This window comes from Macaca fascicularis, chromosome 6, assembly GCF_037993035.2.
Source record: "Macaca fascicularis isolate 582-1 chromosome 6, T2T-MFA8v1.1".
NCBI classification, from domain to species: domain Eukaryota; kingdom Metazoa; phylum Chordata; class Mammalia; order Primates; family Cercopithecidae; genus Macaca; species Macaca fascicularis.
Window position 1 is genome coordinate 22,658,213 of NC_088380.1, and position 12,346 is coordinate 22,670,558.

Below are 12,346 nucleotides of genomic sequence, written 5' to 3' on the forward strand. Positions count from 1 at the left end.
TTTGGCTGTGAGCAATAAAAATGATAAACTATACTGATACTATAGTTCTAACTACAGTTACAATTATGCTTAATAACATTTTCATATTTTAACTTCATGTCTTCAGCAAAGAATGTCAAAAACTGAACCAAACATATATTATTTTCATTAAAATAATCAGGAATAATTAAAGCAAAGAGGGTTTAAATGATATTCTGAAGCTTACCCGGGCCATTGAGTCAGGAAGATAAACCAGGTCTCTCGGATTTCAATTCCAGTGTTCTAGTCACTGGTTTGTTCAACTCCTGTGCAAAACATCCATACAAAATACACAATGCATATTCCCCCTTCCTATCAAGTGGTTGTCAAAAGAAACACGCCATTACCTTTCCCACATACTGAGGCTCGGAGCCCATGTATTCTTCCAGCACAAAAAATTGATTCCATACCCAGCCACGTTTAACACGTTGGAAATGGGACCGTTGTCCTGGCAGATGGATAACATTTTCTCTTGGCTCTGTGGCTAAAGTCTGCTGTGGCTGCGGTTGTAGTGGTGTTAGGAGACCTCCATCAAACAGAACCCAGAGAAGCAGGGATAAACAGTTCCTTGTAAGCATTGGCAAAGGCTTTCCTACAGCAGAGTAATAAAAACTCCAAAACTTAACGTAGAATTGTGGAATCCAGGTTCGAGGTGTCTGTGGCCTCCACCACTTAGCTTCTTGTTTTATTGCAGAAATGATAATGCAGGCATTAATCCTTTTGATGAAAAGGCTTCTGCTGTATTATATTCCATCTAAAGGGACCTATGAAATAGATTAACAAAGATACATTAAATTAATAATATTGCATGATGATATTCGTCACAACTCTCACTATATCTGCCAACATTTAAGGAAACTGAGAAGAAAGACTATAAAAGAATTATATTAGTAAATGGTCACCGCTATTCACCATTTTAACTTGGATAAATTGAGTTTTTTACAGACTTGAGAAAATATTAGTTACAAGGAAGCAAAAGGTGCATTATAAACAGAAATTATATTTTCAAAAAATTGGCAAAACATTTTAAGGAGAAAAATACAGATTGCTATTTTAAAGTGAGCTATTAAGTTAGAGTAGGATCTTGCAACTTCAGCATTATTGACATCTTAGGGTTGATAATTCATTATTGCTGGGAAGCTATTTTGTGCATTTTAAGATTTCTAGTAGCACCTTTTTCTTCTATTTAATAGATGACAGTAGCACCCCTTCCCATATCTGGTTTGTGACAAGAAAAAAGTATCTCCAGACATTGCCACATATCCCCTAGGGGATCAAAAAAATGCCAAAATTAAGAACCACAATGTAGAGAATAAAGAAAACACAATTTTTAAAAAGCAAAAAGCCCCTGAAGTTAGAGAATAGAAAGATACAGACGATCTAAAGAACAAGATAAATTATTAAATGTAAAATTGAATGATCTTACTAAAATGTAAATGATGGATACAATGTTATAAGTCTTTATAAATTTAAATTTTCTTAAAAAATGTTTCTCTAGCCTGGATATACCAGAAACCTTGACAATGTGAGTATTACTTTATAGATGTTGTGTAGCTCAGAGAAAACCTGGATCCCTACCAGAAGCAAGACTTTTACTCTGCATTTAGGTAAAATGACTTTTGAGCTTTCTCTTATAACAAACGTTTTTAAATTCACTTATCTAATATTCATTGAGTGTCTATAATACACTGCCTTTAATTATGTGGTAGATAAGAAAACAGACACAATCTTTGCCTCTCTAAAATCACAAACAGAAAATAAGCAGTCAAATAAATAACTGAAGGCAAATTATGCTGATGGGGGGAGAAAAAAGCAAACAAAACTATCCTGAGGATAAAACCCAAGTTAGCCAAAGCCTGTGGTAGGTGATAATTGCACTGAGGTCTAAAGGAATAAAAGCATTCCTGTATTTTCTAAGCAGGCACGATGAAATGTGGCTCTAGCACCAGGGTGATTTTATGCATTTGGCACTAGGGTCACAGTGCTTCGAGCCTGTAAAGTTTCTAAGGGCCAAAAATGTTGGAAGCCAGAAAATATATATAATGCTTCCAAACAAAGAGAACTAAAATCAAAATCAATGCATGTTTAATTAAGTATCTATAAAACATGGCGTTTTTGTCAACTAGTCAGCTGCAATTCAGATCAATGTGTATTCACTTATGTGTAATGTAATAAAAATACATATTATTAAAATTAATTTTGCTTATTTATTTATTTTATTTATTTTTTTTAAGATGGAGTCTTGCTCTGTCTCCCAGGCTGGAGTGCAGTGGTGTAATCTCGGTTCACTGTAACTTCCGCCTCCCGGGTTCAAGCGATTCTTCTGCCTCAGTCTCCCGAGTAGCTGGGACTATAGGTGTGTGCCACCAGACCCGGCTAATTTTTTGTATTTTTAAAAGTAGAGACAGTGTTTCACCATGTTGGCCACTATGATCTCTATCTCCTGACCTCAGGATCCGACTGCCTCAGCCTCCCAAAATGCCGGGATTACAGGTGTGAGCCACCTTGCCCCGCCTCTTTCCAATTTTTTAATGTGTTTATGGGCAAATTAAAATTTGATATGCAACTCACATTTACATTATGAATTTTTTTCCATTGGACAGCACTGATTTAGAAAATACAGTCTGAATCACAAAGTGTGATTTCTATTTAAGCAATTTATTCTTAACATTCAAAGTAAAATATCTAACATGAACTGCATCATATTTGTGGTAAAAATACATTAGAAAGTAAGAGAACATTTTGCATCTATTTCAATAACGTGTAAGCAGGGTAATGTATGTTTTCTCATTTGTTTTTAAGTTCAAATTGCTAGGATTAACCTGTAAGGTGTTTTAATTTCTTGAATTTTTTTCTTTCTTCCATGTTTCATCCCATACTCATACCAATCCTATTCTAAGCATGTCCGTTCAGATTGGGAGATAAATATAAGGAGAAAAGTGGGTGACAGAAACTCTGACTTCCCAAATCTATTCTAGAATATGCCATTAGGTTGCATTTCTGCCTTCCTGTTCTATTAAACCTTCTCTTTCACTATTTTGGGGATATGAGGTATTAACACTCAGACTTTAGAAAACACTGACCTCTAAGGTCATCTCTCAAGACAAGTGTCCTTTTATTGTATATTAGAGATTTTTGAGGTTGGACATATGACTACATTCATCATCATTGTCTCCAGTCTGGTCCAAATTCTCCTTTTCACTTAGAAGTCAAAGGTGTCTAAAATCTGACTTGTGACTCCCTATCAGAGTAATCTTTTAGAAGTTTTCATCCACTCACATCACTTTCCATCTGTCGGTTGTGCTAGAATATGTGTCTATAGTGTGGGGAAATTAGTGAATAAGTGATTGGTAAGTAGAGAGAAATGTGAATTTAACATGCAAAGCGCAGTAGTCCCTGCTTATTTGTGAAGGATATATTCCAAAATGCCCAGGAGATGCCTGAAACCAAGGAGAGTACTGAAGCTGTTATCCATCAATCAGAACACGTTTCTGTTTATGTCTTCCACCCACAAATTTTATAGTTTTTCCATTTTAACTAAGCACGTATCATGGGGCTGTAACTTTTGGAGTTTTGGGAGGTGGGACAGCAAAACTAGAAGGGATTTCTTTTTCATTCTTCACAATTTCATGGAGAGGTTTATTCTTACCATAGCAACCTCAGCATATGATCTATTTTCTTTCCTTATTAAGTAGAGAACTTTCACCTTCTCACATAAAGGGCACACTTTATGGTTCCTCTTTGGCATATCCAAGTTGCCAGCATCACTATTCTTGTACTTTGGGGCCATTATTAACTAACCTAAGGCTTTCTTGAACATAAGCACTCAATGCTGTGACAGTCAATCTGCTAACCAAGAAGGATAAGTGACTCATGGGCAGGGAGTGTCTACTACGTGAATCTACTGCACAAAAAGACAATACACATCACAGGTGGGACAGAAGTACATGCTGCAAAATTTCATCATGCTACTCTAAATGGTGCACAGTTTAAACCTTATAAATTGTTTATTTCTATAGGTTTCTATATAATATTTTTGGACTGCAGTTTATCACTGGTTACTGAAACCATGGAAAATGATGCAGGATAAGGGGTGACTACTGTGTGTTGTTTCATAAGCCAATTCACCAACACATAAACAGTTTGTACCATGAAACAACAGCAGCTAAATGCAAACTATGGTAATAAAGCTGAAGTTAACTGGAGCCACAGAGGAGTGCAGTGTAGAATATGATGCCCGTTTCCCTCAGGCCCACATTCTGTTCTTTCTTTGGCTCTTGTCGGACACAATTCTATCATACTGTGCTGTGCTTCTTCCAGACTTTTGTGCCTTTCTCAGAGTAGGCTGAACCTTACTTGTATCTATGTTATCAAATTACCTTATTTTTGTAAGAATAGAATTTTATATTTACTAGGTATTTATTTAGCAATAGTTTATTTTTGCTGATATTTTCATTGGGATGGTGATTGCCGGTGGTGATTGCACAAGTTTTGGGGATCTGTACGTATTTTTTTTCTCTATGAGCCCTGTTATTTTAATATGAATTTTGCAGAATGCAATGCTTTTAAAAAACTTGCATATCATGCTTAGCAGAAGCACCTGTAATTAAAAACATAAAACTTTCTCCTTGAACATATTAAAATCCAGAACTGTAATATGATATTTACGAATTTAACAAGGCCTGCAAATCGACCCCTGCATGCTCAACCCTTGCCATTCTGTCCCTTTCCTGAGTCCAAACTCCTTAGTTTTAATTCATATTAATAACAGTAATTAAAGTAATTTATATTAGAAGCGTACTCATGTGATTGTTTACTCTTTTCTGGGTGGAGTGGTGGGGTAAAGAGAAGCCAGAGAGGAGTATGGTGCCTATTTTATCAGCCATTCTGTTCCTGGGGTCTACACTATTACTTGGCAAATGATAGGCACCAAGCACATCTTCATTAAGTTTGAATGAATAATTCGTTGAATGGTAATAGCTAACCTTTATTGAAAACTTACAACGTTCTACATAGTGTTGTACGTTCTGTGCCTATATAACAGCCCTGTGAAGGAGGTGGTATCATTACATCCGTTTGACGAAGAAATGGAGGAACAGAGATGTTAAATGACTTGACCATGATCTACATGTTAGTACATAGCAGGCAGGCTTGAATCTGGGCAGTCTGACTACAGAGTTCACACTCTTGGATCCTCTACTGTGTTGTCCCACTGTTGACAGATGTAAAAATACACAAAACCTCAGGAGTTTCCAATCCTAGTAAAACAAGGAATATGTGCCTACAAACTTGAGTTTCAAGTTATTTTTCAAAACCTAAGCAGGTATTTCAATATTGGGCAGCTTAAGCTTTCAGACACTTTTAGCTCTTTTGTAAAATTAGGAGATGTAAGCTATCAGGTCAATACAGTTCCTTTGAAGTCCAGAGATCCAAGACTCCCAGCTTTCCACCCACAAGGACCTGGGAAGGACATAATTTTAGGCTGAGGCAGGAAATAATACACAGGGTCAGTGTTCTCACAGGATTGCATAGTGACTGAAAATTCAGAAAGTGTTCCAACAGCCCAGCAAGGCACTAAACAGGTCACCAGGTAGAGTGATAAGAAGTAGCTGTTGTACAGAAAAGAGGGCATGAGGGTTTCCAACTGTTCCAGGCAGCTCTTCCTAGTGAACTTGAACTGTGAATGTAGTCCTGGGGTCTGACAGATGAGATGACAGCCTGTTTGACCTACTTGACAACTCCAAATTTGAGAACTGCTTCTGGCATTGATATTATTAAAAATAAATAAATTACTTAATAGAGTAATAAAAATATTGACTTTGGAACAAGATAGATCTGAAGTATCATTTTAAATGAAGGCACAGCATAGTTTTATGCTACGTAACTATCTGTTGAGTAGCGTTTGAACTGTGGGGACACAATCAACAATGTTATTTTATTTGTGGAGCTGTATATAAATATGACTAAGTAAATATTTTTTAATTGTATCCCTCAATGAGAACGTGTATGAGAGTGCATTTCCTAACTCCTGCCATTGTTTTATAATCCTAAAATCCATTTCAAGTCTGTATAACACTGCAGTCCTTTAGTGAACAGATGAACCAATGTTATTTTCGGTACATGATGCTGCTCCCAGCAGATCCCAGACTCTGGCCACGGTTGTCAGCCAGGGAGCTTTTAAAGTGCTATATCACAACAAAAATAATGCAAGGAGATTGAAGGACTCCAGTTCTTAAGTGAAAGGGAAATAACTCCCCCAGGCATGAAACACAGGCTAAATTACAAGGAAAAACTATATCAAGCCATCAACCTGGGTACACTTGCCCCAGCACCAATGGTGTTGTTATAGAAGCAAGAATAGAAAGCTTATTCTGTGGGGTCAGCTCCCTATGGAAATATGTGAACCTTAAGGAAGACAGATTTGCTACAAAGGATATCACCAGAGGTACGTTTTATTCCATGTACCCGGTTTTAGGCATAGTGATAAAATATTTATATTTGTCTATGCTTCCTCATCTTTTGTAGAGCCAGAGTGGTTTTTCAAAGAGTTCCTAACTCTGATGATGACTCTCTGGAGCCCAACATCCCTTTTAGCAGGAGGGATTTTTTTTTTTTTTTTAATGGTCATATATCAAAGCAGCAGATATTTAGTTGTGAAATACTGACAGTAACACTTCCTTTAAGTGTGCCTCCAAAGCTAAAAGATACACAAAGGCTGTGGTTTCCCTAGTTATTTATTTAAATGGAGTATGTTTGCTTCTAAGAATAACTCTTGAAAAAGGTCAAATATGTTCAATATAAATTACATTGAAAGGGTTCTCTTTGTCAGGGACAACTTATTAAGCTGAAAGATTTGTTAATTATTAAAAGGGGTTCTCTATTATGGGTAGTATAATACTAACTGCATACTGGAGAACTCTTTAATGGTGACTATGTTGTGGTCTATTTTAAATTAATATTCCATGGAGTAATTTTTCAAGGGCACTTCTTAAAATTTAAAAGGAAAATAATACAACTTCCCCCACCTCCTCTTGTGAATAAAGGACCCTTTAATTTGAACTAGTAATCAAAAATGATACCCATTAAACAATATAAGGGGATGCTTTATTTTCCATATTATAAAAAAAACAATGGCAGCATAACTTATGTAATCCAAAAATTATTAAAATGTCAAAAATATGCCTTGTATTTTTTAATGTTAGTCTTCACCTTGAAAACATTATTTTATTTGACTTATCTTCATAAATTAAGCTTTCTGCTTCCTATTGTATAAAATGCATTATAATCAGTAAATATTTAAAGACTTCAAGCAAATCTGATAGTTTAAGAATATGACTCCCAGGATAATTATTTGAAAGTTTCAACAGGCATTGTTATGCAAATTTTAAGCTGTGTTCAGGAAAACATGATACTGTTTGAAAAGCCTTGGGAATGAGCATACATTCCTAATGCAGCTTTTTTGGTTCCAGTTAAACCTATCCCGAAAGGAAGTATGACTCTGTCTCTGGTATAGCAAACCCTTAACACTCACTCTTTTGTTTTATAAACTGCCTGCTGAGAGGCAGACATAGTAAACCAATCTCAGCTAATTCTTATGAGTAAAACAGAGGTGCCTGCAGGTGATTATTACTCAGTGATCTTCATTTATGGGGTTCATTAATCTGCCTCTCTAGCTTGTCCAGATTCTACTCTCTACTTCACAAGTATGTTAGGAAGCCAAAATATGCTTTGAATTTTATTTATTTATTTATTTATTTACTTATTTATTATTTTCAGACAGAGTCTCGCTTGGTCATCCAGGCTGGAGTGCAGTGGCGTGATCTCATCTCACTGCAACCTCCGCCTCCCAGGTTTAAGCAATTCTCTGCCTCAGCCTCCTGAGTAGCTGGGATTACAGGCGTGCACCAACAAGTCCCGCTATTTTTTTATTTTTTTATTTTTTATTTTTTTGCATTTTTAGTATCTTGACCAGGTTGGCCTTGAACTCCAGACCTTGTGATCCACCTGCCTTGGCCTCCCAAAGTGCTGGGATTACAGGCGTGAGACACTGCGCCCGGCCCGAATTTTAACCGAAATGAAAATGGCTGCTACTGGTATCTCCTACAAGCCAAGGGGAAAAAAAAAAAAAAAAAAAGAAACTCAACATGGGACAGTACTTTATGGCAAGGGACAGAATCTCTCTCTTTAAGGAGAAAAGAAATTTGATCACATCTTTATTTTTGTGGTGCGATTTTAACTGCATTGTTTGAAAACCCTTGATAGTGTACTCTGAAGTTGATCATTTACCTCTGTGGTCTTTCTCCCAAAAATCTGTAACCCCATTCTAATCATAAGACAAGTCTCAATTGAGAGATTTCCTATAACATGCCTCACTAGTACTTCTTAAAATGGTGAAAGTCGCTGAAAATAAGAAAAATCTGAGAAACTGTCAAAGCCAAGAGGAGCCTAAGCAGACATGACAACTAAATGCAATGGATGGGATCCTGGAATATAAAAATAATCATAGGTAATAACTAAGGAGAACTGAAGAAAATATGGACTTTAGATAATAATAATGTATCAATATTGGTTATTCACCTGTAAGAGGTATACTATCCTAATATAAGATGTACAGAAGAGGGGAAACTGGGACTCAGTTATGGCTAAAATAAGGTACAATCTACTTTCTGTCAGACACTGAACGAATTTACCAGAAGTAATGTGACAAGATCGGGGAAAAAAGTCCCGGCGTGATGGCTCAAGCCTGTAATCCCAACACTTTGGAGGGGCAAGGCAAGCAGATCACTTGAGGCCAGGAGTTCAAGAGCAGTCTGGCCAACATGGTGAAACCCTGTCTCTACTAAAAAATACAAAAATTTGCTGGGTGTGGTGGCAAGCACCTGTAGTCCCAGCTACTTGGGAAGTTGGGGCAGAAGAATTGCTGGAAACCCAGAAAACAGAGGTTGCAGTGCACCGAGATCACACCACTGCACTCCAGCCTGGGTGACAGAGTAAGATTGTCTCAAAAAAAGAAAAAAAAAGAATGAGAAAAAAAAGAATTTGAGTCCCATTTAGACATTGCTTTGTGATGTATAGAAATCTTGCTAAAAATTCAAGGAGATCTCCATTTTGATTATTTAACAATGTGTAGAAGAAGGATACCTATGATGGAGAACACTTTGAATTTTCAAATTGCGTTCAAATTCTGTATCAACAAAATAAGGGAAAATGCTCCTGCAGGGATAGATTGAAGGTTTCCAGGAAGCCCCCCACTGGGGATTGATGGCGAGCTGCTCAGAAAATCAGCTCAGAGTAAGTTTAGAGAAAATTCCAGTTGTAGTGATACCATCAAAATTGTCTGAAGGGACTTAGACTCTATCATACCCCTGTGTGGTCTTCCTGAATTCCCAATTTTATGTAGTTAATCAGGACTGAATTAAAAAAAAATGATGATGGGTGCATTCTCAGAGTGAAATTTAAAAGTAGGATGTAATGCTTCTGGAATGGCAGAGTAAGGAGTTATGCTGACATTCTACACAGCAAAGCAGCAAGTTCAATGAGAAAATTAGTTAATAATTATCATTTAAAGTCTCTAGAAATGTTCTTAAGTGTATTCAGCAAACAAAATAACACTCATTGCCAGCTGTGTTTCTCATCCTTCTTGCCAGTCCTGAGTTATAGAAACACTATTTCTAGTGGGTGTGGAGGAGAGAACCAAGACTTCCTTTCCCCCAGCCCCTCTCAGAGGATAAAAGCTCTATTTCAGATCCACCACGTCAAGCATACTGGGACTTCTTCTCCTTTCCTTTGGTCTCTTGTAGAGCAGAAGTTCCACATTCGTAGGGGAAAATGAGAAGACCAAGGGCTGCAATCCCTATCATCACCACCACCACCACCACCACCACCACCAATGCCCCCTTAAAGAGGGAAGGTATCCCTAGAGGGTATGAGGGTCCCAACACCCAGTTTTGTTGCATTGGTATAGGCATTCCTCTCAGGGGTAACAGAAGCCAAAAGGACAAAGGGCTCTACAGCTTTGTCTCAGGGGACATACTTTATTTGGACAGAGTGTAAACTCCTTGTCTGATGTTGAAAGTAGTAAAAATCCGGCAGGTTGCAATTATGAGGAAGTTGGTGGCTCTGTGATACATGCAAAGGGACAATCAAGAAGAGCTCTCATGGGACCACGATCAACTCTGGGGATTGGTAAGGTAATTATACATACTAAGCTTTACTTTCTTACTACCAATCACTGCATAGCATGAGGCAGATGTGAAAGTGTCCTCCAAGGTAGACACAAAACTTTTGACGGGGCAGGAGCCCCACCTGCACAAAGGACTTAAATGCAGCTTCATACCAAATACTAACTGAACAACGTGCTACTCGGACTCAGACGCAGCAGTACAATGGTAAAAAGTAAAAATCTAACTGGCTAAAGGGTCTTAAGAATAGCCATTGACTAGCAGGCTGTTTTTTTTTTTTTTAATTTATTTATTATTATTATACTTTAAGTTGTAGGGTACATGTGCATAACGTGCAGGTTTGTTACATATGTATACTTGTGCCATGTTGGTGTGCTGCACCCATCAACTCGTCATTTACATCAGGTATAACTCCCAATGCAATCCCTCCCCCCTCCCCCCTCCCCATGATAGGCCTCAGTATGTGCTAGCAGGCTGTTTACACTGACATTAGACAATATCATATGTGGCCATGATTAAAGATAGAAAACAGAAAAATTCTGAGCAGGCAGAGGCTGAAAACTGTGGGGGTAATAGATTTCGCGAAATGAGTTCATCCAATACACTAAAGAGAAAAATGACCAAGCAAACAACAACCCACAGGAAGGGGACTAGTGGTTCAGTAACTAGAACTATTAGAATATATTACTTATAAAGCTAATTTCCCACAATTTTAAGACATGCAAAGAAACAGAAAAATGGGATCCACACATTGGGGGAGAAAATCAGAGAAACTAGTCATTGAACCAGACAGTGGAGTTGGAAAGCAAGGAGGTCAAAGTAACATTATAAACATCTTGAAAGAGCCAAATATAACCATGCATAAAGAATTAAAGGAAAGAAGATAGTTGATAATATCTCATCAAATAGAAAATGTTATTAAAAAGAGAATTTACTTTTTAAAAGCCATGTGGCAATTATAGAGATGAAAAATACAATAACAAAAATGAAAAAATTTACTAGAGGAGCTCAACCCTAGATTTGATCTGAGAGAAGAAATAACCAAGAGTAAAATTTTACCACATACCTTCTTCAACTACAATATAATTAAATTAAAAATCAACTATAGAAAAAAAAAATTTGGTACATTTGAGAACTACAGAAGAAAATATGAGAATTTCTGTAATTGGGGAAATTAAAAGATGAAAAATGTCAAACAATGCAGTCTAAAATAACCAATTATTTAAAGAATAAAGTATAGGGAAATTAAAAAACACATTTGGAGATTAATTAAAATTAGAATAGAACATACAAATGTATGCAATAAAGCAGTGCACATAGGTAGATTTATAACTGTAAGTGCCTACATTTAAAAAAAATCAAATCAATAGTTTAACCACCCCACTAAGAAACAAGAAAAAGGCTGGGCACAGTGGCTCACGCCTGTAATCCCAGCACTTTGGGAGGCTGAGGGGTGGATCATGAGGTCAAGAGATCGAGACCATCCTGGCTAACATGGTGAAACCTTGTTTCTATTAAAAAAAAAAAAAAAAAAATTAGCCCGGTGTGGTGGCGGGTGCCTGTAGTCCCAGCTACTCGGGAGACTGAGGCAGGAGAATGGTGTGAACCCGGGAGGTTTAGCTTGCAGTGAGCCGAGATAGCGCCACTGCGCCACTGCACTCTAGCCTGGGCGAAAGAGTGAGACTCTGTCTCAAAAAAAGGAAACGAGAAAAAAAGACGAGCAAACTAAACTCAAAGCAATCAGAAAGAGTAAAGATAAAGACTAAAGTGGAAATTAATAATGTAAAGAATGAAAACAATAGGTAAAATTAACACTCCAAATTGTTCCTTTGAAAGGATTAACAAAAATGACAAATGCTTAATTATAATTCTTACAAAAAAGAATGAAATTACTAAAATCAGTAAAGAAGAAACATCACTATGAACCTTCTAACAATTAAAAAACGTACTATAACAAATACTATGAACAACTTTATGCCAACAAATTAAACAACATTGATGAAATGGACACATTTTTAGCAAGACGAAAATTAATAATGCCTCAAAGGTTTAGAAGCTCTGATTAGGACTATAACACATAAAGAGATCAAATTAGCAATTTCAAAAACTTCCCACAAAGAAAATTTCAGAACGAGATGTCTTCACTG

General features: G+C 36.9%; 1 protein-coding gene across 9 annotated transcripts in view; it reads right to left on the reverse strand.

The window, feature by feature from the left end:
* CDH12 (cadherin 12) overlaps nt 1-12,346 on the reverse strand; it is a 1,136,530-nt gene that overhangs the window by 338,174 nt on the left and 786,010 nt on the right. For 7 of the 9 annotated variants that reach the window (XM_005556619.5, XM_045393559.3, XM_045393558.3 and 4 more), the window contains one exon: nt 366-782. In XM_005556619.5, coding sequence (XP_005556676.1) covers nt 366-596 — 231 coding nt within the window. In that variant the 5' untranslated portion in view covers nt 597-782. Of the gene's footprint in view, nt 1-205; nt 783-12,346 lie in introns of all 9 variants that reach the window. The other 2 variants (XM_073995100.1, XM_015451240.4) reach the window with 1 other exon arrangement.